The sequence below is a fragment of the Glarea lozoyensis genome, assembly GCF_000409485.1.
Source record: "Glarea lozoyensis ATCC 20868 chromosome Unknown GLAREA4, whole genome shotgun sequence".
Taxonomy (NCBI): Eukaryota; Fungi; Ascomycota; class Leotiomycetes; order Helotiales; family Helotiaceae; genus Glarea; species Glarea lozoyensis.
In genome coordinates, this window is record NW_007360999.1 from 1,126,229 (window position 1) to 1,154,065 (window position 27,837).

A 27,837-nucleotide genomic window follows, 5' to 3' on the forward strand; every position below is an offset into this window, starting at 1 on the left:
GAAAGTGCATTTAGGAAAGAAATTCATGAGGGGTAGCAGTAGTGCTAATGGAATTTGATGAATGATGTAACCAGCATTGATATCATAGTGGACCCACACCGCCAGCACGAGCTGCACAACGGGAACTAAAGAGTTTAAGTTTAGTCTAGCATGTTGACATGACGGCTTCTTTGCTTGAAGTTCAGAGAAGGAACCAGGTACTTGCCTCGATCTGGATTTACTGTATTCTCGCAAATTAACCATCCATAGTCCATATGCCGGTCTAACCTGCTCTAGACACTATTCAATTGCAGGCTGCCTTGAGAAAACATAGCGGCTACGATAAGCATCGCAAAGATAGGACAGTGAACTGTGGGTTTGAACATAAATGAGCCGAATGGTCCAAGGATTCGTGATTGGGAAACTAAATATTTTCAAACTCCACACCACAGAGATTATCAAAACCTACAATCTCCACAACCATCAGCAAACGACATCACGCTACAGATTGCCTTCATTCTTTATGCCATCCTCGAAACTCCTCCTCAAATGTTATTCTCGCTGAACATCCAAAATGTCGGAGGCAACCGCTCCTAACGAAACAACGAAAATGACAGCACATTCTCAACGCCCGGGAACATAAAACTGCTCTACGACTGCATGGCGTCCATACCGCCCTGTAAATCATGCTCTAGATCTCCTCCATAGTGCCCATAATTTTCTTGAGGTCTTGGCTCTTCGGCCTTCCATTGCCCATTCCCACCTTGCGGGATAGGAACTTGGATTCTTTGGTTGGTATGTTGACCCGGTTGGATACGAACATGTTGACGGAATCGATGGACTTCATCCAGGATCATTTGCCTCATCTCACCAACATCTTCAACGACTTCAAAATCGAAATTAAATGTGGTTGGACAACCCGGTTCATCAGAGGGATCGTGCCAGATCTGAAGGTATTCATGTTCGAGGGCTTCTTCGACAGTGACCCGCCGTGTCGGGTCGAATGCCAACATCTTCTCTAGAATATCAAGAGCTTCCTTCTTTGCGCCGGGAAACAGTTTATTGAAATCTTGCTTGTCCATTGGAGGAAGGTTTCGGACGTAATCTTGTGCTCTTGGTGATCCGATCTTTTCGAGAGTCTTATCGTCTGGTTTTCCGAGAATGTGGAGGATTTGGTTGAGTTGATCAACATAATCGCGTCCCTTGAAGAATGGTCGTCCTCCAAGTAGTTCTGCCAGAATACAACCAATTGACCAAATATCAACTGCTACTGTTAGCCAACGTTTGTCGAAAATGTCTCGTAAAACATACTAGCTTTAGTGTAACTCTGGAAACTCAACATAATCTCGGGAGCTCTATACCACCTTGTCGCAACATACTCAGTCATGTATCCAGCATTCTCCTGAGGGTCAACGGAAAATCCTCTCGCCAAACCAAAATCGCAAATCTTCAACTCGCAATCGGCATTCACCAACAAATTACCAGGCTTCAGATCACGATGGAGCACGTTGGCAGAATGGATGTATTTCAACCCGCAAAGAATTTGGTAAATAAAGGATTGAAAATGTGGGTCGGTGAGGGGTTGTCCGGAGCGAATGATAGCAGCGAGATCGCATTCCATGAGTTCTGTTGGCAGATGTTAGGACGATTTGCCGAATGATAGGAAGAGCTGCGTTACCCTCGTAGAGATAAGTCTCATTGAAGTTGTCCGGTCTTGGGATATCCATATCGTACAAACAAGCAATCTATCGTTGTCAGCACATCTGCCCCGCCAATCTCCCCCTCCCTTATTTGCTCACATTGCGATGTCCACGGAAATGCTGCAAGAGTTTTATTTCGCGTAAAGCGCGCTTTGCGAGGATCTTTTTGGAGAAGACATTGGTTACTTTTTTGATCGCGACGCCTTCGTCGGTGTCGTTGTTCTTGGCGGCGCTGGAAGGGTAATCTTGTCAGCAGCTGCTCGACCCAGGAGGAATGAAGTAGTCCTAGTCGACAGTAGAGGATAAGCATTGCAGATTCGACGTACCATACGATTCCATAAGCACCCTGACCGAGCTCTTTTGTAACTGTGTATCTATCGTCCACAATGAAGTCCTGGTTGAAGACCTTGAAGACCTTTCTCCCTACGAGGTCTGCCATGATGGTCTGATTTGTGGAATGGTCGTTTTCCAGCGTAAGACAGATACGAAGATGCGGGTTTAAAGCGTGGACGTTCTATCGATGGCTGAAGGGGACACACGTCTCCGAAGAGTCTGTACTTTTGCAGAGGGTATGCGCAAACGGAAGAGTAATGGGGATGAGGTGGCACAGTTGGACGATTGTTGGCTCGTCGGATGGAGCTGACTGCGAAACGGCTGGCGGGAAACGTCGACGCTTTTGAGCTGAAAGAAGGCAATGGATAGCGATAAATTGAAGCAGCGGACGAGGAAGACAAACAACAAAGCTGGATGGACTTGACGGAAAGAGGGACGGCGAGATGGAAGCCTTAATAGAACGAGTGAGCGAATGTGATTGCGATAGAGTATTGAGGGGAATTCCGCCAAGTCTTGGTGGGGTCGACTCCCGTCCCCTGCTTTCCAAATTGGGGGCTGGATCTGTTTCGGTCGTCGACCAGGCTGACCAGCTCGAGTTCCTCGATATTCAGACCACGATACAATTTGCCAGAGCAGGTACATTTCTACCTTGGTATCCATCTTTTTCCTCAATGCGACGACTTCATCCGGAGACTCGTCTGCGCATAGCAAGCTGACGGCTGCTGATTGGGATATTGCGATGCTCTTTCGTGGCGGAGCAGCGTGCGAATCTATATCCGTCCCATTAGTCGGCGCGTAATGATGAGCGTTCCATACTTGGAAACACTGGCGGGTGAGGCCCGAACCATGTCAGTACATACATATCTCATCTTGTAGCTATCGATGCCGTGTAATCATCCACGACCTGCACCAACCCGGCTGTCTCATAAAGACAAAGTCGGAGTGGTACTTGACGATATCAACGAGCGACGCCGTATCGAAGTATCTTTCGGAAGAGACAGGTATCACAATAGCTTCGCTAAAGACTTATTTGATCAGAAGATGTAGTTTAAGGGGTGGGTGCCATACATGTTTGGCTCCGAATTTGTGATGGCCCTCGATGGGAACTTCTTACGGACCGGTGTCTTGGAGCCTTTCGAACGGAGATCGATCAATAATTTTTATACACGAGAAAAGCGACTCTGGATGTCGAGGTATAGAAAGTTGAGCAATTCTGTTTGCATTAGTTGCATCTAACTTATCTGCAGAACAATTCACTCTCTCACCAAACCACAATCCAAAGTTCATTGCATAAAGTATTTGACGACATCCACCGCAATATACGATCAATCTATATATCCACACGTTTGGATTAAGCTATGTTCTTTGGATAGAAAGGGGCTTCATTTGCGAGGAGTTCAACAAAACGCTCTTCTCCTTTAGTCCCGTCAATCCTCGAGCTCCAACCGTTGTTTTAACGCATCGTCCACTCATCGATCATGAATCTTCACCTGCTCTACGGTGTTGATTCTGCTTCAAAACATCGGTCGCCGGGATTCAGTCTCGGCTGAAGATCGGCGATGGCCTGGTTGTTCGTAGCATGTGTCCTTCAGCAGAAGAGAGAGACTAGCAGGAAAGTCACTACTGTCATCGACTAGTATGGTTGAGTGACGCGAACCAATTCTCTTCTTTGTCGGCTACTCAAGTCATATCGACATATCTCAGGTTGAGAATCAAGTTGAAGAAGTCTTAAAGTATCTGCCTTCATAACCTTTAAAGCGCGCCTTGCACTGACAGAACCGATGATACCAGCCATCACATTACTCGGCTAACTTCATCAGGCTTCATTAGAAGTGATCCAACTTTCCAATCCTTGGTCCTCCTCCACTTAATTTGCGCATCTGTCTCCTTCCTCTCGGCAAGTCTATACCCCTCTCTATCCACCCCACTAATAATCAAGATCCGCTCAACGTTCCAATCATCACATGTCTTAGCATCCTCCCATAAGTTGGTCTCTTCTCTTTCTTCTCTGTCAAATATATCTGAGAGCTTCTCGTGCGAAAGGCCCATAATTTGATTCAAATATGATTCGATGTGTGGATATGGAACAGGAGGTTGACAGCGTAGTCGAAGTACACAGATTAAGAATTTGATCTCTTCCATTGAAGCGGTGTTCCACTCCTCGGTCTGCTCGTCTTTGAGAGTCATTTTTTCGTGTCTTCCTCCGAGTGGTCAGAAGGGTGGTCTTAGGATGTATTCTTGATGTAAAGACAGTTTGCTTCTGGAGTTCGACATAGAATTTGATAAAATAAGGGCACAGAATGTTGATTAACACATGTCTTGTGAGCCATGAATATCTGTGGAGAGTTCCAGAAGAGATCCATGAGTTAGGTAAGTGAGTAGGTTGAGTAGGTATGCAAACATATTCGATTCATGAAGTAAGTAAGGTCTTTGTTGTTACTCATGGGGCTTTTGATGAGCCACAGACAGGTTCGATAGTTTCGCAACAAAATTCAGATCTTGATACGATTGAATCACACATTCTGCCTATGCGTTTCCACTGATTATATCATATGGTCTTTTAGAATAGTCTGGTTGGCTGAGCTATACATCTCTTTCGAAAGAGTACCTCCTCACAAACATCTTCATAGAGTAGTAGGCACCTAGGTAGCTATCTCACTCGCAGCCACTTTTTTGAGCTCTTTTTTTCCCCAGACAAGCCTGCTTACATTAACCAATTTACAAGCCAGCTATTAAATATAGCTTCCAATCATAATTATCGATGTTATTGTAAGTTTAATTTAGTTGCATACCTTGTGGAAACAAACATAGCAAAGCTTATTCAGAACAGCGGTATGAAACACCACGTGATGTCTCATTTATCATTTTTGTGCGAACTGGACTAAATTTATCAAGTCCATCTCACCAGATGATATTGATCTTGGGAACCACGGTACGTGAAAACAAACTATTCGCAGCCGAGAGCCAACGCAGTAGAGTGTTGAGAAGTCACACGATTAAGAAGACGTAGGGAGAAGGTGTATGGAACTACTCTTAGGCATACTTGTGGCACTACAGAAGAGTGATGACATCAAACCTAGATCGAGAGCGACTTAAAAGTCGAAGAGAATAGAGCGGATACAGACAGGCAAAACGAGAAAGCAGAGAATCATGCGTCAAGTTACTCATGCCATTCTCAGTTTCAAAGAGGCAACCGTCTATAGTTGCAAGTCAAAGTCGAATAATTTCAATACTCACAAGAAAGAATATTGCATCATCGTTCATGGACGTGTTGCATGTCATCTGTAAAGTCTCTAGTCTCTAGACCATCAAAACACAATATGTGACTGCGGTGTCAGTTGAATGTAACCGACCAAGAAGAATTCTCGGCCTTGCATGAGTCACAACCCCTTTATCTAACTTGATTTCAGAAGACCTAGGGATTCAAGGACTCTTGAAAGTTACCGAATATTCTGTGAGTGGTCTGTATTGCCACACCATAGGACAGTCACATCTCTGGTAGCTGTCGTCGTCTTTCAATTTCCAGGAAATTTCGCTATCCTTGGCTCGTGCATAAAACTAGTCACATATCAGAACATCTTGCTTGCATATTTTTGTTGTCTTCTTACCTTCCGACAAAGAACGAAATCGAAATAATATCTGGGTTACAACCGACTTGACCTGGCACAGTATAGATGAATCTAGATGAAGTCTACTTGAATCACAAAACTTGCAGAGGCAAACTCAATTACTTGCTCAGTTATATAATATTGCACAGTCGATCTGTGGTAGCACTTAACACCTATCAGTTTGATTTACTACTCATGCCAAAAGAGTGGTGAGTTAATTCCAGGGACTCGGGCCATTTGTCGCTCGAGGATGAAGAGACAAACACGGAATTTAACTTCATTTCCTGCCTAGATACCTATCTGAGGTGTCTTCTGATTGGGTATGCATGAAGGTTCTCGAGATTCCCTGTGAGAATTCAAGTCATGGCAGAAAATACCCGAACAAATTTTTTTTTAGAGAAGATGTAATTCTTCGATCTCCGAAACAGCGCAACAACAAATTGAAATGATACCTCCTATGCCGCGAAAACTTCCGAATCTGTGTGCAGGTATGTGAAACTGATAGAAGTTGTCTGACTACGTCATGAATTTCTCTATTCGAATTAAGCATAATACAGATATTGCTCACATGAACAAGTTTGCTATAATCGACGAGTTGTGTAAATAACCTCGATATTTCGAATGTCGAGAGGGGGTTTATAGTCTCAGATCGCCCACTTTGCGCTACTCCATTGCTGTTCTTTTCCTACTTACTCCTGGGAATATCGTGTGCTTCGGTCCTGGGTATTTGAGGCTAATACCAACTTTGACTAATAAGGCGAGTAGATTATCGCAGAACCAGCTTATCTCCGGAGGATTTACATACATTAGTTCTGGTTGCGAGCCGGCCTTATGAAGTAGTGCGGATATAGGAAACACAAAAGGCTGGAGGTTAAGCTCCACTTCGGGCAACAGCCACCACCAGAAATTCAAGTGGAAATTGTATTGGATTTTTGGTGATTTGTGTAATATGCCGTGATAAGTAGAGAGAAAAGATTATTGGAGCATCTTTTGGATAATTTGGAAACTTCTCATTCTTGCGTCTCTGCTGGAGTTCGCGGATTCGATTATAGTAGGAGAATTGCTAGTTAGGTTCAAGAGCACAATACCAGGAGGTTTTCTTCACCTGTGCATCTTTTGTTGATCAACCATTCTCTACTATGTTTGACCTCGTAATGTGATCATATCACACATAGAAAAATCCAAAAAGTGTTCAGAGACCTTTGCATCTACTGTGAGTGAAGACCGTTGCATGCTCACTCGGGAATCAGATGTATAAGAAGCTGAGTTGCTCAAAATAGCATCTTCGAAATTCGAGTCCGAAAAAGATTCAAGCAATTCGTGCAATTCAAGCCAAAGTAGGTCTCGACCTGGGTTCAAAAATGACCAACATGCAAGGATCTGCTGCCAGATTCCTACAAAACCTGACCTGCTGATAAAAAGGCAAAATCTTTGTTAAGTATACTTCACTCTCTTGATTAAGGTTATCGCAGTCAAAGGTTCATGGGTTTGAAAGCATCTCAGCCCAGGTTGGTCGCAAAGGAACAAATAGATGTCTGGACCAAAATGCTTGCTAGAATTCTCCAGGTAAATTTTTTGTCGTCAACATCACACTGAAACACTGAGCTGAAAGACTTCTGTTGTCACAATACCCCTGAGCAACTCACCAAAAAGCGCGCGATCGGCCCCTCCCCCCTGAATGCAACGTCGGCTCTCGCTTAAATGTTTCGTTTCGACGGCGCGCACCCCTTTCACCCCGTTTCATATTCTTCCATGCATTCCCATCACCATTCGTAGCACAGACCTCTGTTACAGATTCGTATCAACAAAGTGGTATTTTGGTGAGAGGATGGAGATGCTCAGGCATTTTTTGAAGTTCCACCTTACCTTTTCCCATCTTTGGAATCCCCTTTGGCCACTTTTGAGATGCCGAAATAAGGGCGCGTATTTTGCGAAGTGCAACAAAAGTTTCTGTGTGCAGGTAATTGGAAGAGAGTTTGGTTTTTCGTGATGGGGATGGGTTTCAGGATCATATGTATGGGAAACGGTGTATAAGCCATGGGATGGAAGGAAGGGATTGTGATCGTACAAAGCCCAATTCTTTGACTTGAAACTTGATTTTCATTGTGCAATTGAAAGCGCGTAAATTGCGAGGTGCAACAAACCGAATATTTCTGGATATCTTTAGCTGTGCTTATGTTCAAATGCAGAGCATGGAACCTGTGATGAAAGTCGGCTTTGAAGCACAGATGATATCTCAACTCGCACATTCCTGATTGAAATGGCTGAAACTGAACCATAGCCAAAATTCGCAGCGCCTAAATTGCGAAATGCAACAAACTATCCTTTTTCATAAGTGATATTTCGAAGGGTGGGATAGTCAATCTAAGGGCTCGTCGGTGAGTACTTGGAGAGGCAGGGGTAACAACTATTCTGACAGCTTACAAGCGAGAAGTTCTAGACGTGCGACTTTCGCCACATATATCTCAGCGGATCCTATGATTTGGTTTATTTCGAGCGTCTAATATGCGAGATGCAACAAAATATTCATCTCGTCCATTATAGAACCATTCCAAGAGTGTTGAAGCGGTACCATTGAAGTTCTTACGCAATTGTTGTCATGGTTGCAGGGGTGACAAATCCCAATGGATGGGACAGCTGACAAGTTGACAGCAAAGATTTTCACGCAAGATTCCTAAGTTAGTCAAGAGTCAAGAGTCAAGAGACCAACAAGAGTCTTGGGGTGGTATATCAAGGTGTTTCCTTACTCCAGGTGTGACTATTGAATCTTGGTGGTGTGGTTTGGCTGCACCTTTGGGTGGCGGTGACAATAGGTCTCATGCTTGAGGCCTCGGTTTTCATCCATTTGATCATAGCAAATTTTTGAAGTGAGAGTACTACATTAACTGCTCTTTTGACCGTCAAAAAAGCATTGGGAGTGGCATACAAATGCGATTTTCGTGATACTCGGAGTCTTTGGGTAGGTAACTTACGTTGAATCTTTGTGCTCTAGCTATACAATTATTTGCAAGATCAATAAAATATGTTTGAGCTCGCTTGATCAGCTTCACTAGTGTCTTTTTCTCATAGAACTGGGAAGTGGCCAATTCTACGAAATTGCTAGCGTCGTCTTGGAATTCAAAAATTGCTTAGGCGAGTTCATACCCATTTTATGGATGACCGTGGCAAGGCGCCTCAATCTAAAACAATGCATTAGGTGATGTGTGCCTTGCATTAGTCAATTGAGGGATATGGAGCTTTCAGCTTCTCAGAGGGTAGTTTCCCAATTAGAAGGTATCTTCTAAATGCTCGCGATACAAGATCTTTGTGACTGTCAACTCTGAACGAGTCCTGACATCTTGGAAAGTTCATGATTTCCGCACTTCTCAAGACAACCAAAACCTTTGAAGTATAGCGTCTCTATTTCCAAATACATTCTGGCCAAATCCTCAGCTCTTGCTAAGGAAGACTTCTTCCCCATGGGGTATGTCATACTCCTAAGTCTCGCTCTATATTAAACCGTGCCGCTGCTTGGCAAGGCCATTCTAGGCTGCGTAAAAGGGTAGGAGGTATTCGGAGAAATTTGATTGCGAGACCGAGCATCCAAATCACAAGCCTCAGTTCTGTGTAACCCCGCCTTTCTCCAGGATAATGGATGTCAAGTTCGTCTGGGGACTCCGGGGAGACTTGCCAAGTAAGTCGCTAGACCAAGTCTGTGCCGCACAGGCACACAATTGGGACTATCTGTGATTCGCTCCTCGACTTCTATTCCTATGTCGACATGCAATAAATGATGTCTTATATCCGGAGTAGTATACGAGGTACCTTTACCCCGCTCATCACCGCCCTTGATGAATGCGAGCTATCTCACCGACGTACAGGTACATTGCTCACTTGGTCAGGGGCAAAGACACGTGTAGTCAATAGCGCCCGAAAATGTCAGCTTTTTGCCAGGAGCCCACGACTTTAAATGAGCCTAGCTTTGCTTGAGTGTACTAGTAGTCAGTTCTAGGGCCAGTTTTTCGGTGCAGAAGTCAGCGATTGCCTGTCTTGAGACTGCAGTTATGGAGCACTTTCGTGCTTCAATAGTACCAATGCTCGTTCAAAGTGTACGAGATGAGGGTGTATAGGAGAGGTATAAAGAACCTAAGATCCAGAGTTGAGAAAATGGTTGTTCCTACCAGGAAACGACTTCCTTCTGAGTATTTTCTACCCAATCAAGATGGCAAGTTCCTCCGATACTCTTTAGTTACTTTCGCTAACCGATACAAAGGCGTACTCAGTAGCATTCCCCCTAGTTAACTCGGCGGCGGGGATTTTTTCCAGCCTCATCAGCCCACCCACAGATGCTCGTCCCATGTTTCGCTGGTGGTGGCCACATGGCTTAGTTGAAATCGCCGAAGTCCAGGCTGAAATCGATCAGATTGCGGATGCCGGGTTCGGTGGCGTTGAAATAGAAGACGTCCACCACAGCACAAATGCGAATCTCTTAGACCCTGCAGGTCATGGATGGGCAACCACTCCTTGGATCGACGCAGTATATGCCTCTTTAACAAGAGCAAAGCAAAGAGGCCTCCGGACCGATATTGCTGCTGGGCCATCATGGCCAGCAGCACTTCCCACCATCACTCCAGATGATGAAGCTGCCGCTCAGGAGTTGGTTCATGGACGAGCTTATGTGAATGCTACCACCAACTTTCAATTTTCTGGCGAGCTACCTCACTCATACGTTGAGCCAGAGCCGGGTGTGACTAAAGAGAAACTCATCGCTGTCCAAGCATGGCGGATCAACAATGCCAGCAGTCCTACCGCCAGGACCATGCTTCTCGACTCCAACACTATGATTGATCTCACCAGCAAGGTAACCGATGGAAAGCTTAGTTGGACAGCACCTGATAGAGGTAATTGGGTCATCATGCCATTCCGCACTCGAGGTACTGGCCAGATGCCGGAAGCCGGACCACATACGAGCCCTCTCGCCTATGTCATTGATCATTTCTCAAAAGCAGGTGCCGATATTTTGACCAAGTTCTGGGACGAAAAGATTCTCACCACTAGATTCCACGGTTTTGGTTCGCTGTTTGAGGACTCCCTAGAGTTCGAAGCTACAACCTACTGGACTGCCGCATATCCAACCGAATTCAGAAACCGCATGGGATACGACATTATGAAATACGCACCTACTATAGTCAGAGAGAAGGAGAAGTTCACGATCGCTTTCACTGATGCCGAAGTCACCCGTGGCATCCTTAACGACTTCTGGGATGTCCTTGGTGCTTTATACATTGAGAACCACGTTGTTCCCGTCAAGGAATGGTGTCACTCGCATGGGATGCAGCTTCGAGTTCAGCCCTATGGACTATCAACAGATGCCATGGGTGCTTCCGCTGCCTTGGATATCGCCGAAGGAGAGTCTCTGGGATTTAAGAACCTCGATGATTACAGATCCCTGGCTGGTGGAAGTAATATGGGTCAGCACAACATCATCTCTAATGAAGCGGCAGCATTCGCGACAAGTGCCTACACGACTACTTGGGAAAGAGTCTTACGGACCCTCAACCCGATTTTCGCAGCTGGCGTGAATCAGCAAGTTCTCCATGGGTTCTCTTACCTCGAGGCTCCATCGGCTGCATGGCCTGGTTTTGCAGCATTTACCCCATACGGTAGCGCTGGTAACATTGGATATGCTGAGTCTTGGGGACCTCGTCAGCCCGCATGGAGACACGCTCCAGACATTTCGGCGTACATGGGTAGAGTCCAATTCCTAATGCGTCGTGGTGTACCAAAACATGATGTTGGGTTCTTCCGTCAAAAGGGGTACATCGCTTCCGGATTTGGAGCTTCGTATTTCAGCGCTGCTGGAACGAGAGCAGGCTGGAGCATGAACTTTCTTGCCCCAAGCTTGCTTCAACTGCCAATTGCAAAGGTCTCGAATAAGCGACTTGCACCTGAAGGGCCAAACTTTGGCTTGCTAGCTTTCGAGGGAGATGCTTTCAGCAGTCAAATTCCTGTCGTCACACTTGACACTGCGCAACGGATGCTCTCGTATGCCCAAGCTGGCCTCCCTGTTCTAGTCGTTGGCGATTGGTCTACTGTGAGAGCATACGGATATAGCGAATTCAACCAGAGTTCGCAGGTAGCCTCGACATTCAAGCAGATGCTTGCGCTGCCAAATGTCGTTAATGTCCCCGACAGAGCTTCAATGGCCGACGGAGTCGCCAAACTTGGTGTTCCAACTGAAGTACAACACTCCGACTCTTCCCTGATCCATATTCATCGAGTCGATGGTCGACTTGATCACTACCTCTTCGTCACCAACTCTGCCACCGAGGCTGTCGATCAAGACGTATCAGTCTTCCGCGGAAGCTCTCAAGCCGTTCCATATGTCCTCGATGCCTGGACAGGAACCAGTAAAGTTCTGCCAGTTTATACAGAAGTCAGCGCCAGCCGTATCTCTTTCCGCGTGAAGTTGAGGCCAGGCCAGTCTATGCTGATGACAATAGTACCAATGGACTTCAAAGCCGTTCACGCGGTTAGCAGTACTGGTACAGTTGTTGTAGACTCTCAACAAAAGATGGCGATTCGTAGCAACGTTAGTGGAAGCTACAGTACCGTTTTCAGCAACGGTAAGACTTCGACAACCACAGTCGATGCCTCGCCTTCTCCCATCGATCTATCCAGCTGGACACTCGACGTCGAGGATTTCACACCGGGTCCAACAAACACCACCACAACAATCCTCCGCCACAAGCTTGACATCACTGCCCCTCTTCAGCCATGGACTGCATTGCCAGGCCTCCTGGATGTGTCAGGGATTGGCACCTACTCTACCACATTCAACTTGCCAACCACCTACCCAACTCAAGCATCAAACTCATCAGGCTTCGGTGCTAGTCTTGAGATGTCTCAATTTCTCGGCTCTTTCAGAATCAAGGTGAACGGCGTCCAGCTACCGGCGGTAGACCAATTGACGTGGACACATGACATCGGTGCCTGGGTGAAGGCAGGGGAGAACAAGTTGGAAATTGAAGTTGCTGGCAGTTTGCTGAACAGGCTGAGAGTGACCAGTCCTTCGACGTACTCGTTGACGAAGCGACAAGATTTCGGCTTGGTAGGAAGTCCAAGAGTGGTCCCTTGGAGACAGGTACAGATCGTGTAGTGTAAGATAAGAACGTTGATGATTGAATGAGATTATGTGCTTCCTATTTTATTGGAATCTTAAGCCCGAGGAGATGCCATTGATATGTCGTAGTTGAGCTTGTCCTCGAGATCTAGATGCTAGAGTGTAAAAGCGTGACGGAGACAGGAATAAAAACAGTGCGAAGGATCATGTCAGCCTTGTCCGGTTTTGAGCTACAGTAAATGTGCAGTATACATGATTCCATGCGATTATTAGTGAGAGTGTATTAGTGAGAGTGAGGAGGGGTTTTCAAATTCGATTTCATGTTGTTTGCATCCACGTAGCGTTTGAAAATGGAACGTCCCGCTCCCGAATAGACCTCGGGTCGGGACGGGACCGGGAGGTCTCCGGTTGCCCGCTTATATTAGTTGCATGGGCAATCATGTGATCGAGCCTCAATCCAACCTCCAAAGTCACCAAGTCCTCCAACATCTCTTTCATGCCGCGAGGTTGCCCTATTGATTGATAATATACCCGGGCGAAAGATGCACGAAGTACATCCCATCTATTGTTGTCAAACTCGAAGTGGCTTTTCAAGTTTTCATCCCGAATTTCGTCTCCACCCGGCTGAAGTCCTCGTGTGATTGCAAACAAGGGGTAGCGAAATTCCTTTGGATCCATCATGGAAGAGCCAGCTGATATCCGAATCATTCCTGCAGCAAACCTCCTCCTCAATTCGAGCCACTGAAACACGCAAAATAGAGCAGAGAAATGAGCGCGTAAATTGCGATGTGCAACAAAGAGAATTTTCTCCTTTTCCCTCTCACCAGTTTTGATAGTGACAGGGGTCAGATTTACAACTTCAAAATCTGGTATCGAAGCACGGTTGATAGCTTGGATCCCGCAAATCCTTTTACTACTGTCTGATGCGACCTGTTGAAACTCTTTTGACTCCTGATGAAGAGAGCGCGTAAATGTCGATGTGCAACAAAAAAGATATAGCGATATGGGATTGAAGCTTCGGGCTCCTTTGGGTATGTGGGATGAGATGAGGTTACGTGGATGTTATTGATATTGGTGGGCAGAGTGTACATATTGTGAAATAAGCAAAGGTTTTCTAACTCACGTCTGAATAGTCAATTTATGATCGATTAGTATCTGCTCCAAAGTAATATAGAAATTCATATCAAAACGATAACCTACTGGCGATGAATTTTGAGTGAGTACTTCTCCAATCATCATCACCACAACTCTCTCGATGTCCCATATATGCTAATAACCCTTCTTCAATCCACTTGCTCACAACCAATAAAGATCACAAAAAGAACCAGCGCCTAAATATCGAAATGCAACAAAACTCATCAAACCCAAAAACTTATGCTCATTATCAAATCCTCGTGTTCCCCATCCCATTATCCCGCCCCCAACAGGGGCTAATCACAAGTTACACAATCCGCAATGACCTCCTCCTTCACCCCTTACCACATTCCACAACAACACAAATTCCAACTTCACAACATCTGTGTACGTTTCATCCCCATTCCATTCACAAAGGCGTCTAAAATTCGACATGCAACAAAAGCTTTTCATCACTCATATCCATATCCAATTCGTATGAAAGCGAATGTGAGGTTTGCACCGCATGTTTCAGGAGGTAAGCGAAAGAAGGATTCTAGAAGCTTTCCCGCTGGATACGAGGGAGCAGGGTTCAGGATCAGGGAGGATTGAGATTGCAAGTCACATTGTGACTCTGACGTTCGATGGAGAAGGTGGATTTGTTTTATGATTTTGTTCTTGATGGGCGCGTAGAATGCGATGTGCAACAAGAGTTTTAACAATACTGCCTTTGTCAAAGTTACGACGACATTCTGCGGAAGGCTAGGATTTGTGTCGCAATAGGAGCTGGGGATAGTGATAGTGATGGGTTTGGAAGGAGTGCGTGTACTCGGACCTTCCTCTGTAAAAGCGGATCTGGGAATTCAGCGCCCGTTTTGAGAATTGTTCGAATTCATTCGCCGTGTAAAACCATGTAGCGCGTTTTGAGAGCAAACATCCGACCAGCAAAACCTTGATTGTATTGCCAACTTTTTTCCAATTGCATATGCTGCCGTCTATCATCTGAAGACAGCGCCAAAAGAAACAATGACAATATCGTTCGAACATCTACAACACAACCTGAATATACTTCTACAATCTTTTTCAAGCCAAGCCAAGCATTACAGCTTCAACTTCCCGCTCTGCTTCAATGCGGTCATATTTTCCTTCCTAATATTCTTCGTGAACTCGCGAATATCTTCTACAAGCTCAACCGGCTTCTCGGTGGAAGCGAAATGACCGCCTACAGCGTGTTCCTTCCAAAACACAATATTCTTTGAGACGCACGCTGAGGCCCAGAAATAAGGTACGTTGAAGACATCGTCTGGGAACACAGAGGCACCGAAGTCTTGCTTCGCGGGCAGTGGTTTGTCTAGGAGTACTTGCTGGAAGATTTTCGCTTTCTTGCCCTTGCCATTGGTGTAGATCGCAGATGAACCGGTAGAACCAGGGATAATGTACATCATTGCCCAGGTGATTACATCTTCGTCTTGCCATCGATAATCGTTGCTAATGAGTGGTTGCATTTTGTCTCGGATCCAGGCTAGTTGTCCTAATGGCGAGTCTGCGAGGGCATAGGTGAGTGTTTGGGGCTTTGTTCCTTGAATTTCAAGATATCCTGTGACAAGGTCAGTTACGAACAGAAAACCACACGAGCAGATGAGTTCTAGAACTGTAGTGGAATTTCAATGTTGTCAAGGTCTCTTTTGCTTACCATTTTCGTCCTTTCTCCACCACAGCATTTTCGCTAGCATGCTTCCCGGCTTCTTCGCATTCATAATAGCCCAAACCACAAATCTCACGAATGAAATCGGCTGTGTGTACCACACAGGCGGTGTAGCAACAATCATATTAACATGACATGCTAGAACATTATCGGAGTGTCCAACCGCTGCGAATCTTGATACCATAGAGCCCCAGTCTCCGCCTTGGACAATATACTTGGTGTAACCAAGTGCTAGCATAATCTTATTGTTGATTGCGGCTATGTCTATCAAGGTGAAGTCCGGGGATTTTGACGAAGAGGAGAATCCGAAGCCTGGCAGTGACGGAGCAATGATATGATATGCTTGGTGGGATGGATCTGAGGGATTTACCAGTGAGTCAATAATTGGCTCGACCTGCTCCATTAGCGGTGTTCTTTGTTGTTCGCGAATGAGAGATTTAACTGACTTCTAGAAAGCTTCCTGGCCATCCGTGCTGGAATAGCATTGGGACTGCGCCTTCTTTCTCGGAACGATGGTGTACGAAGTGCATGGAGAATGATTCTCCGTTGTGTTCAATTGGAATAGTAAACATTTTGAGATAAGAGTTAATTCGTGCTTCAACAGCCCTCCAATCATACTTATGCGTCCAATACTCCTTCAGCCGTGACATCTCCTGAGAAGGAACACCGTAAGTCCATTCTTTTCCCGGTGGAAAGTTGTAACCTTCAGGTATTCGTCCAGTAGCAACACGCTGGTTGACGAAAGCAAGGAGCGAGTCGTCAACAGCGATCTTGAAAGGTTTCGGGGTGGTCATCTTGTGTAATGTGGTAAACAATGAGACCAAAATGAATCCGCTGAAATTGGGGATGTAATATTGCCGAGCTGTTGGTTGGTAGGTAGTTTGAAGGAGTGGTGCTTGTATTGGACCAACCCCTGTGAAGCTTTACAAATTAAAGATCACTAGGCAATTCGCAAATATCGAGTAAGGGCACAAAGTCCTCGGGGTTTAGCAAGATACTTTATACTTGAGCTGACAAGAACTCCGTAAGATTTAGGTAAGCTAGGTACCGAGGAACAGTTGCTGTGCCTTCTCAAGTGAGCAACAATCAATTGTGGCTGCACAGATGCCGCCACGGTTCGAAGCGTGAACTTCAATGCCCTTCGTATCAGCAGAAGGAAGAACGAGAAATTATGCCCAAGCCAAATAAAAGTTAAAATTCTTCTTTAAGGGGGAGTGATGTATATTCCCTTAAGGTTAGCCAAGCACGGGCCCATAAATAACTAAGGCAAAAACGAATCAGAAAGGCCACCCCTCTTTTGTGGGGCTGCTTGAACGAAAGTCGTCAACACTCCGCGTTCTTTCACGTGGCGCCGCGCCATTCAACTCGCTGCCATCAGTTCCTCTCGACTCAGTCCGCTTAGAGTCCGTAGACTTGACGACTGTCACATATCCCTCATACAAGATGGCTGTTCGGTCTAACAAAGAACCTGCATCAACCCAATAATTACTGCCGTCTTCTCTTATATCTCGCTTGCTGCCACCGCAGCTTCAATGGGCGCTCCTTTAGCAGCCCGCTGTTCATCTTCTTCTTTACTACGTGTTTTTGGTGCCAGTAGTGTATCCGTTGATACCAAGTCTTGCATACTCGTCGAACCAACGACTGCAGAACGATAACGAAGCACAATGGTTGTCTTTGTTGACTTGGACAAGGAGAGCGAACCTCCAGAAGATATCAGATCAAGACTCGATTGGGGTATACATGGACATAATGGAATAAGAGGCCGATATGGCGTTGAGAATGTGGCGGACATCCAGCCGGAGACTATCAAGCCCGATGTGATGGAAAGGCCATGCAGAACTCCTATTGCAGAGGCATTGGGATGCTATCCGTATGTCAAAACTCGATACTAAATGGAAAATATTAGCAATAACCATTCTCTTGCATGTGAGCTCGCGAGTGATCACTGATAAACCATATACAGTATTGTCATTTCAATAGCATCGCATCTCGATCTCAACAGTCTTGACGCGCTATCAAGTACTTGTCGCCAGATTCGTGCAAACCTGTTACAATACAGAAAGCAGTTGTTGAATTCGACATTGCATTGCGAGAATGAGGATGTCGAACTAGACCCTGAGCATACCTTTCGATATCGTGCGAGGGCGGCAGATTACTACTTCGTAGATGTGGGAAGGGACACCAGCAGTCGAAACGGCAAGGTCGGTGATTGTGCACGAGACATGGTTGGCGGTTGTCGAAGATGCGGAAGAGTTGTTTGTAGAGTAAGCATTCCGGACTTAATATCAGAACCACATAGCTAACGAAGATTACAGAATTGCACTATCAAAGCTCCTGCCAAAATCCTCCTTCGGAACCGCCACCGAAGAATTTGCATGGCATGTTCTCGGGTTCCTCTCTCCTCCCTCGTCAGTCGTACAATCGCTCAAGCCTATAATCGACCAGAAGATTCAGCTCCACATGTAAATGCAGAAACCGTCAAACGCGCTGTTTGTAAGTGTGCTACGGAAGCGGTCTGGCTTTGTCAACCTTGCGGCCGCAGCCTTCGAACTACAGATACCGAATATGAAGGTATCTGGAAATGGCGAACGAGATATCTTCCATCCCTTGGCGGATTGGGAGTTGGCATTGGTGAAGGCGACCGGGGAGTTCCATGCGGTCGTGGTCCAGAATGCGTTGCAGCTAGAGAGGTCGAGTCTGAAATTGATTGCGACGCAGAAGATGCTAGAGAAAGTGAACATCTCAGCAGATCCGGAACACCTTCTTCGAGTCCATCAAGCTCGAATGGAAGCATCTCTAGCGGACACCTGGGTCCGGGCTATGCCAGACATGAGATTGAGGGAATAGGAGGTGTTGTCAAGAAGAAACTCGTGCGAATGGTCAAAGTGGGTGCTTGTGTGCCAGAATGGGCCGATGAGAAACAGCAAGGCAAGTTCTTGGTTAGGGAAGTCGAAGGCAAGGCTCGAAGCTGGTGTGGTTGGTGTTGGAGAGCGATCCCAGGCGCCAAAGACGTGATAGAATGATGCATCAGACGCGATGAAAATTATGAATTTGAAAGATAGCATGGAATACGATATGCAATGCATCACGACACTATCCAACGATCTGTCCATTTGAACTGCTACTCACCAAACTCAAAGTATGTCGCATCCAAATTTTCAGAACAATATCCGTGAGCTTGAACCCCAGTGCGGCTGATAGGGGATATTGAGTTGAATGAGGTAAGCTGTAAGTGTAATTGGACTCTCAGAAGGGGAAAGGGTCTTGACTGCTCGAGTCCGATCTTGAGGTGAGTGATCACACATTCGAGCGCTAACACCATTGAATCTTAACGTGGAGAAGTCAAATATTGCTTTTGATACACCACTCTCTCCATTGAATAATCCTACTTGACTATCTCTGGGGTTCTGGAAACTACGCAACAATCTCTCAGAGTTTGATCAGCAGGAGAAACTTCCCGAAAACCGATTACGATCGACTAGTGCCTTCCATTACCAAACTCAGCAACTGATACAACGCTGTGGCGCGATTAAATTCTGTTTGAAGTGAGTAGTTGGGTGTGAAGAAATTTGAATTCTGCTGAATGTTGTTCTCGTGCTGATACTGCTCATTAGATTTCTTCTGATAGAAATGTCATGTTCAAGTACTATTATAGTACATTTCCTCATTCCGGAACCACTCCGCAACGCATCTCTGCTCTGCTTCTAGCACCTCAATCCTCTTTGAACCCACTCATCGCGATGCCCATTTGAGAGGCGAGAAAGAGTCCCGCCAGCCAACGATGGGCTATAGTCGGCTGAAAAAGGCGACTGCGAAACGAGCTATAAGATCCCCAAAACAACCTCCACATCACTCTCCTTGAAGTCTTTTCAGATATAAATATCTTACAGTGGTGTTGCATTGACAATGTCTCAGCCGCTCGCGGGCTATTGGATCTGGCATAAATCAACGCCTCAAAAAACCAATGTGTGGCGTACAGCTGACATTAAAACAACCAGATCATGAGATTTTCTTAGGAGTTCATATTGTGAGCGGCCCATCCCGCCAGATAAGAGTATTAGGACTTATGTTCTAAGTATTGGATGAAAGACATGGTGCTGTGACTTGAGAATCATGCCAGCTGTAAAAGGAACATAAAATGGCGATCAAAGGTAGTAGGATCATTGACATTCTCTGTAACTTCTTCTATATATCATTCTAGCAATTCTAAGGTTAGCCACTATGATGACTTGGATTTCGGCACTCCTGCTATTGGCAATATCTCAACCGGCATATACCGAGCCCCTTCCAAGAATAAACAAAATGCTTTTAGTCAGTCTGATCACCTATCACTGAACCCCGACTAACAGGATCCAGAGTAAGACACTCTCTTCCAAAGATCTCGCCGCTCGCGCCGCCAACTGGACAACCCAAGCCTGGCAAACCCACTGCAACAACATCGACTACTTCGGCGACAACGACCAATGCTGCATCCACCTCAGCGGACCCAACTGGAAGAGTTGCAACGGCGTGGGCTATGCAACCATTTCCGATTCTCAAGTCCTATGCTACGACTTGACTGATAAACACGATTGCTGTAAGGACGATAGTGTGTGCGATACGGGACTTGGATGTTGCAGTGGGACGTGCTGTCAGACATCTTCGTCGACTACGGTTTGTAGGGATGGTTGTGTAGCGGTTAATGGGACGGGTTGTAAGGCCGGGACTTGTGCGCATGGTGCTGATCAGATTAATACTGCTGAGCCTGATCAGACTAGTGTTGCTGATTCTGAGACTGCAACGACGAGTAGTGGTGGTTCGAAGGTGACTGGAACCCCGGGCGCGACGACAAGTGGTCCTCAAGCTTCTCCTTCTCCTTCTGCTGAGGGGCCTTTGACTCGGGCTGACAAGATTGCTCTCGGTTGTGGAATTGGGGTTGGACTTCCTGCAACTCTTGTCGCTATCTACATGTGTGTTGTCAGCTGTTTCAAACGCTGAGGATGTCGAAAGTGGAAGCTTAACTTTGTTTCATGTTTTAGAGCTGTGTATTTTGGGAGTACGCTGAGATCTACAGACACAAATGTCGGACTTTCCCCTTGAACTTGGTAGGCGGTTTTGGGATATGGTATAATAGGTGGGGACTTTGGATATATGGCTGTAATATTATCATGAGATTCAGACTATGAAATGCTTAAACACTCTGTGAGTGCAAAAACCAAAATCTGCTCTTGATATTCTCCTGGAGGAGATTTATAAGCAGCATCTAAGATATTAAAGCTTCATCACAGGCGATTCGCAGCCTTTTCGGTCGACTACCACACTATTTAATACAAATCGAGCGTAAATACGCTTGCCAGACGACCCTCGTATGATACCAACCACTCGCTACATTAAGATGCAACTCTCATGCCTCATGTCTCATGTCTCATGAGTCATGACCTGCTTGGGATATCTGTATGAAATAAGATAGGATGAGAACGGTGCTAAATGCAGACCATCATATTCATTTACGTACTTAGTATTACTCCTAGTAAAGATTTATGGATGCTCTGATCAATGAGAGCTTCTTCATTGAAACTATAGGGTGCTATAAGTAATTGCTCTCGTGATAGGAGGTGAGGACTCAGAACGTTCCATCACGAGTCCTGACAGAGGGATGAATCTTCCTCGGCTCTGTCAAATTGCAGACTGCAACAGGTAAATTTTGAGCTTGAGTTGCTACGGACCAACTCTACGGCGACAGGGGACTGGTGCGTAACATAATTGAATGATTTGTCAAATAGTTTATGCGACGATGATGATTATACATTGGTGTTGTTCAACAACCGCTGTTGTTCTTCTTCGTCTACAGACGAAATTCTATCACCTGCGCGATCTTCCTGCTGGTTTCGCCTCCTCCTTAGAGGACTGAGCCAGCTCAAGGATGTAGCGTCAAACCGGTAGGCAAAGTGGCACATCATACCAGCTATGAAACCGATACCATCGTTTCTGAACGCTAAAAGTCCCCCAACTGTCATGAACATCACCGTCCATCTCTCCATTCGTTCTTCATCTGATAGTATCCGATGGTGTTTTGGGCCATCTTGTGCCGAAAACGTTCCATGAGTACTTGATGACTCTGAAACTTCCCAAAGATCACGAGCGCCATGATTGAGACTTTCGCCGACCTTCGCAAGCTCCAGCCCTGCAGCTAGCACCATAACGCCTAATAGAGCCTTGGGGTACATTTTCAAGAGGTCTACAAGCGATTCACCAAGTGTGAATCCAAGTACCATCTTGAATATTCCAAGAATAATGACACTCGCTCCACTGCGAGCACCAAATCGATACTGGGCAGCTAGACCACCCGAGCCGTGACATACAGGCATTGCACCGAACCAGCCCCCAATCAGATTCATGAGAGCTACACTGAACCCAATAGAAGTGACTCCTGGAGTTGGTATGTGAGGAAGAAGATCGGCTGAGAGATATGAGACGGCTATCACAGAGTTAAGTGTCGTGAGTGGGATTTGGCCAAAGCCAGCGTCAAAACCACCTAGTTGAAAATCTCGCCACAAAGGAACATATACTGCTGGGCGCCATATGCGAAATGTCGGTAAATCGTCCATTCCAGTCAAGAAAAACGATATAACAAGCCCCAGGACAAATATGATAAGGGCATATGGTATCTGGGGAAATCTCTGTGTCGAGAGAAGAGCGAGAAATGCAAAAATCGCCCAGGTCAGGTTATCTCTCCAATTAGGTGTGTCCCAATCTAAATGTGATAATAGACCAGATCCCGCCGATAGCACAAGACTAAGGCCTGCGCCAACTTGTATGCCTTTGACGACTGGTGTTGGAATGGCGCGAGTGAACCATCTTAGAAGGCCCGTAGCACTAAAAATGAAAACAACACCAGCGGTGACGAAACCCGCCGAAACAGTTTCCTCGATTGTGAATCTCCTAGATATGGCCACAGCAGCAATAGCCTAGCAAAGTGTTAGCGTGCTTGGTGTGATCATTACAGGATTGTCGCCAAAAGTACCTTCATAGGTTGAACAGGCAAAGGTATCCCAAAACAAACCCCAGTCAATATATTCCAAAGCCCTGAAAAGACAAGTGTACTTGAAAGTGATATAGAATTCCCAACCGCTAAGGCAATCATGAGAGGTAACAGAGTCCCAAGATCTCCGAGTGAACCGGATATCTCAGCGAGAGGATTGTTCCGCAGGGTTCTGACATTGTTGATATGAAGGTGTCGGATACGTGTGAAATCCATCTTGAACATTTTACTGCCGCAAACAAATGTGAAAGCTCTTCGTTCAGTGATTCAATATCGTGACAGCCTCTACATAGAATCTTGATCTGCTCGTATGTGAGGTAGCAGGTGAGCCCGGGCGCTTGCAACCTGCTTAAAAAGATGACCAATATGAGAAAGAAACCCGATCCCAACTTTGAATTTACAACTGGATCGCAAAAGATGGAAAAAGACAACGCCGACGCAATAGAGTAACAATCGTGGATGGCATCGTGATCCACCACGTAATTCAACACGTAACTCCTCGAGTTGGTGTTGGTGGGACCCGTCTTCGCGAAGCTGCTGATACGACGAAGTTGGGGCACGGAGATTCGGGAAGTGCTTTTAGAAAGCGGGGCGGCGTGGCTTTAGTAATCGCGTCCCGTCGCGAACGACGCGCTCGATATAGCTTGTCGCGTCATTTATCAAAGCTTTGGATCCAACCTCCCCGACATTTGTACTCAAGGTACCTAGCTTTCTTAAACATCGAACGAACGAACATGAATTGAGTATTTCAATTACTTTTCACATCCATATGTCATTCATTCTTTAGTACAGTAGCAATTCTTGCTTCAATTCCTTTCACTACAACCATGTCTTCTCCACGAGAGTCGTCACCGGCAATCCAATCCCCCGCATCATCTCCAGGTCAATTGACCCCAAGATCAAAAGTCAAGGCCCTTCTCGCGTCTCTCGATAAAGATTCAGATGATGAGAGTGTATCCGATTTGGCACGCGAGAGAGTCACGGCGATCCTCTCTAAACCTTCCCCTTCTAAAGCGAATTCTCCTCAACCCAGAGCCGGTTCTGTTGGTGGTGACACCCAAACAGATGATGAGGAGGACGAGATTGTGCGCCCAAAGGGTAGATTAGCATCGCGAATGCAAGTCAACGGGGATAGCTCCGACGAAGATGTTTTTACGGAAGCTTTACGAAGGCGTGGAGGGAGCCCAGACTCATCGCCTCAAAACACCTTGGAACTTGGGGCAGAAAAAGAGACTGCAGATATCAATGACGAAAGTGATGGTCCAGTGATTTCAAGGAAGAGGAAACTCCGTACTGGCCGTACCGAAACGCCAAAATCGAGCCCAGCAAAACAAACACCGTCCCCGGGCTTGTTCGTCTCGCCATCCGCGGATCACCTTACGAGAAATTCTGCAGATGAGGACTCTGACGCAGATCTGCCAGCCCCTCATAATGCACGATTTTTGGCTCTCGTTCAAAAACAACGTGAACAACGCTTAGCTCGTGAGGCAGAGCAGGAAAAGCAGAAAGCAACTAGAATGGCGGAGAGGAAGAAGCAAAACAGAGATATGGAGGAGGACGACGATGATATTAGCGATACTGCTGAACGGCGCTTTACGCAGCCGACACGTAAAGCAAGCAAAAAGGCACAGGAGGAGATTCGTCGGGAAACGCAACGAATGAGCCGAAACCAGCAATTAGCTTACAATGCTATCACTAAGAAGAAATACGCAAAATCGGATTTTCTAGCGAAGTTCAACTTTACCGTCAAGAAGGAAACCCATGATTCTATTCTACCTACCAGTTCCAGCTCTCCTGCACATCTCTCGGATACCGAAATGAAGGAAACACCACCAACGTCGCCCGCATCGCCTGGAAACTCTGTAAAGTTAACAGAAGCGTTGGAAGCAACCAATCCCGTGAACGTGACAAATGCAAATGACGAAGAAAAGTTACCTTCTCTTGAGGATGCTGTTGCAATGCACTCTTCTCCCCTACGTCGATTGGACAAAAGTAAAGGGCGAGCAATTGAGGAGCAAGTTCCCCAACCGGAGATATCGAAGAAGCTTTCAGGATTGACTCAGCGTCCTATACGAATCCAAGCCCATAATTTCCAAGCACGGGCTGTGAGTTTAGATGACTCCGACAGCGACCTAGAAATTGTCGCTACCAAATCACCCAACCGGCAAAGAAGGAAGATTGATTCTATATTCAATCGAATTCCGGTGAAGCAGTCCAAGGAGTCACACTCTATGCATGCTCTGCGCATGTTGGCTCTCGTCAAATCCCCTCCTAGAAAAGCGACTGGCAAGAACAAGAAGCCATCGATCACAACAAGCGAACTGCAAATGTCCTTGCAGCAAAGAGCAAGGCAGCAAGCTTTGCGTGAAAGAGAGGAAAGACTGCAAGCGTTGAGAGAGAAAGGTATCATCATTGAGACACTTGAAGAACGAGAGAGAAACCTAGCCGATGTGGAGGATATGATCGCTAAAGCCAGGCGAGAAGGCGAAGAGATCATGAAGCGAGAAAGAGAGGCGGCGAAAAAAGAAAGGAAGGCTAACGGCGAGGCTGATCCATTAGGAGAAAGCAGTGACGACGAGGATTGGGAGGAAGAAAAAGTGGTTACAGCTGAACTCTCAATGGCAAGCTCAGATGAGGAGAATGAGGGATCTGAGGATGAAGACAATGATGCAAGTGGTGAAGAAGAGCAAGATGATGAGGAAGCGGAAGATGAAAGCGCACCTCATACCAACCCAATGTTTGACGACGAGGCTGATGAGAGCGACGGTCAAGAAGAAGAGGAAGCTGACTTGTCTATTCCTGGAGCCGCGACAGACTCACGAGACCCCGACGACGACGAAGATCTCGAGCAACCTGTTAAACCCATCCAGCGACGAACTAGAAAAGCAGTGATTTCTGATGACGAAGATAGTGAACATGACCGTCAAACTACTATCCAATCCGTACCGCAAACACAATCTCCTATACAGGCGCAATGGGAGTCGCCGGGTGCACCTAACTCGGTGCTGCGATCTGCGACCAAAACATTCATACCTGGCGTCACTGTTGCTGGTCCTGCTGGTCTCGGTCTGACACAAATATTCGCAGGCACTATGGATGACAGCCAGTCTGGTGAAGAGACTCAAGCGGGCGGCCTTGATTTTCTAAGGAGGATGCCAGCACCATCACTACCAGATTTTGTGCCGACTATGGAAGCAGATACTCAAGAACAGGACGTGGCTATGGATGATGAGCCTGATAGCATTCCAAATTCTCAGCAGTTCGATTCTATTCCCGAAAGAATTGAGCTTGACTTTACACCGTCACAGATCCACGGATTTGATAGCCTGGTCCAGGATAGCCAAATGTCACAATTTCCAGACCCCACACAAGATGTTGGCTTTCAACAAACAACTCCTGTACGAAGATTTGTTGACATGCCCCCATCAACAGTTGACACGGTACTTTTAGGGCCAGATGCGGTCCCAGAGTCCACCGTGGAAACGCCAGTCGCTAAAAAGAAAGGCAAACTCCGCCCCAGAAATCGGGTAGCTTCATTCTCTGATGACGAGGAAGCTGCGGATCTCGACATACATCAGAATTCTGGAGATGATTTCGACATAGCTACTGCCTTTGACGTAATGCGTAAAGCTTCCAAAAAGCGGAAGAAGACTGCTGCCGAGGAATTTGACAAGAAAAACAGTAAAGCCAAGGACATGGTCCACGAGCAGGCCGATGAATCAGAGGATGAGTACGCTGGTTTGGGTGGTGCCAGTGACGATGAAAGCGGAGGGGAGGAAGACGAGCTGGTGAAGGAGATGATTGACGATGAAGGTGGAAAGGATATTGACGAACGCAAACTTGCTGCCTTCTTCGCGTAAGTACTGCTCAATGTTGCCAGGAGACCACAGCTAATTTTGCTCTAGTGATCGTGAAAGAGCAAGCGATGAGAAAGCAGTTGAGAAGCTTTACAAAGATATCACTAATGGCATGCTTCGCCGTAAAAGAGGAGCAGATTATGATCTTTCGGATTCTGACGACGGAGGAGAGGCAAGGAAACGAAGGAAACGAGCAGAGTTTGCTAAAATGCGAAAAGCCCTACTATCTGACGAGCGAATAGGTAAAATCGCTGAAAACCCAAAGAGACAAGCTTTCCTTCGTGCGATCGAAGATCAACGCAGTGACGACGATATGGACTTCTTGGATGAGTATGCTGAGGCTGAGACTACCGACTCGCAATCTCAGACTCAAGATGAGCAATCGCAGCCAGTGGTACCCAATACTCAACCGACAGAAATGGGACCACCTCCACCGAGACAGCTAGGAAGTGTCTTGGATGCGTCTAATAGAGCTCCAGCACACCTACGTCGCACCAAACTTGCTAAGAGGCCGACAAATCTCTTGGAGGTTCGGGAATCGTTATCTAGTCTTATTGAAGAGCCCAACGCCCTCGGCCAAACCGTCGATCTTGGCTCCGACTCAGAGGACGAGCTCGAAATTGACGGAGAGCCGACAAAGGAGGGAAAGGAAAATCGGAGTCGAGACCCTTTCGCTCTCCGAAGAAACAAAGTACCAGTCATCGATCGCATCTCTCTTAAACGCCAATCATCTAGCACACTGTCGGCTAACGCCCGCCTGGCGTTTTCTGCTTCTAACGCGGCAGCTACTTTCAAAGCCCCTGCTTTGCTTAGAAAAGCAACCACCAACAGCAGTGTTGCTTCAACCACTTCGACTGTGGGCATGGAGCGTATGGCTGGTGGATCCAGTGACGGCGTGAAGAGGGGCGGGGGCAAGAACAGTGGTGTCAATTTCTTTGCGAGGGAAAATGAAAGGAAGGCTAATGTGGTCAAGACTGAGAAAAGGAGGGAACAGAAGAGATTGAAGGGTGCTCAAGGCCGGAGAAAGGCGGTGGGCGGTTTGCTTGGATCAGGAAGGTTTGATTAGGGATTTTGTCGTTAAAGAAGCAACAGCTTGGAGTTTGGACTTTGGCATTGGATCAGGTGTTGCGGTACAATATTTGGCATAAGGAAAGGATACAGGAGTTAGTTGCATACCAATAGATACCAAATCGTACTTTTCAAATTTCAAGCGAGTCTTTGTTCTTCTTGGAATTAGTACGTGAAACCCCCGCAAGTCTATGACCAAACAGGCCCAAACCTGAATTGCAACACATAAATCTTTGGGTTTTGACTCGTCACTGACACTTGATATCAGTCGGCTGATGTCGCATGGAGAAGAGTCCAAGAGAGAACATTGTACCAAGATCAATCCTCAAGACCAGTAATGATTATCATTTG

The 27,837-nt window shown here is 46.3% G+C and overlaps 8 protein-coding genes across 8 annotated transcripts; 4 read left to right on the forward strand and 4 right to left on the reverse strand.

The window, feature by feature from the left end:
* Window positions 1–629: 629 nt before the first annotated feature.
* On the reverse strand, window positions 630–2,118 carry GLAREA_09729 (Protein kinase-like (PK-like); the record flags this gene model as incomplete). The annotated part of the gene is made up of 5 exons (XM_008086325.1): window positions 630–1,243; window positions 1,291–1,605; window positions 1,658–1,724; window positions 1,779–1,911; window positions 2,006–2,118. 5 exons carry the CDS (start codon window positions 2,116–2,118, stop codon window positions 630–632), a joined length of 1,242 nt encoding a protein of 413 aa, XP_008084516.1.
* Window positions 2,119–3,806: 1,688 nt separating this feature from the next.
* GLAREA_09730 (uncharacterized protein) lies at window positions 3,807–4,199 on the reverse strand (the record flags this gene model as incomplete). The annotated part of the gene is made up of 1 exon (XM_008086326.1): window positions 3,807–4,199. One exon carries the CDS (start codon window positions 4,197–4,199, stop codon window positions 3,807–3,809), a length of 393 nt encoding a protein of 130 aa, XP_008084517.1.
* A 5,757-nt stretch (window positions 4,200–9,956) lies between these two features.
* GLAREA_09731 (uncharacterized protein) lies at window positions 9,957–12,758 on the forward strand (the record flags this gene model as incomplete). The annotated part of the gene is made up of 1 exon (XM_008086327.1): window positions 9,957–12,758. One exon carries the CDS (start codon window positions 9,957–9,959, stop codon window positions 12,756–12,758), a length of 2,802 nt encoding a protein of 933 aa, XP_008084518.1.
* A 2,177-nt stretch (window positions 12,759–14,935) lies between these two features.
* On the reverse strand, window positions 14,936–16,334 carry GLAREA_09732 (alpha/beta-Hydrolase; the record flags this gene model as incomplete). Its single annotated transcript, XM_008086328.1, has 3 exons — window positions 14,936–15,432; window positions 15,529–15,934; window positions 15,987–16,334. The coding sequence occupies 3 exons, from the start codon at window positions 16,332–16,334 to the stop codon at window positions 14,936–14,938; spliced, it is 1,251 nt and encodes a 416-aa protein (XP_008084519.1).
* Window positions 16,335–17,204: 870 nt separating this feature from the next.
* On the forward strand, window positions 17,205–18,563 carry GLAREA_09733 (uncharacterized protein; the record flags this gene model as incomplete). Its single annotated transcript, XM_008086329.1, has 3 exons — window positions 17,205–17,410; window positions 17,504–17,804; window positions 17,856–18,563. 3 exons carry the CDS (start codon window positions 17,205–17,207, stop codon window positions 18,561–18,563), a joined length of 1,215 nt encoding a protein of 404 aa, XP_008084520.1.
* Window positions 18,564–19,842: 1,279 nt separating this feature from the next.
* On the forward strand, window positions 19,843–20,517 carry GLAREA_09734 (uncharacterized protein; the record flags this gene model as incomplete). Its single annotated transcript, XM_008086330.1, has 2 exons — window positions 19,843–19,851; window positions 19,897–20,517. The coding sequence occupies 2 exons, from the start codon at window positions 19,843–19,845 to the stop codon at window positions 20,515–20,517; spliced, it is 630 nt and encodes a 209-aa protein (XP_008084521.1).
* An 803-nt stretch (window positions 20,518–21,320) lies between these two features.
* Window positions 21,321–22,777, reverse strand: GLAREA_09735 (uncharacterized protein; the record flags this gene model as incomplete). Its single annotated transcript, XM_008086331.1, has 2 exons — window positions 21,321–22,487; window positions 22,544–22,777. 2 exons carry the CDS (start codon window positions 22,775–22,777, stop codon window positions 21,321–21,323), a joined length of 1,401 nt encoding a protein of 466 aa, XP_008084522.1.
* Window positions 22,778–23,388: 611 nt separating this feature from the next.
* On the forward strand, window positions 23,389–27,484 carry GLAREA_09736 (uncharacterized protein; the record flags this gene model as incomplete). Its single annotated transcript, XM_008086332.1, has 2 exons — window positions 23,389–26,417; window positions 26,467–27,484. 2 exons carry the CDS (start codon window positions 23,389–23,391, stop codon window positions 27,482–27,484), a joined length of 4,047 nt encoding a protein of 1,348 aa, XP_008084523.1.
* Window positions 27,485–27,837: the final 353 nt, after the last annotated feature.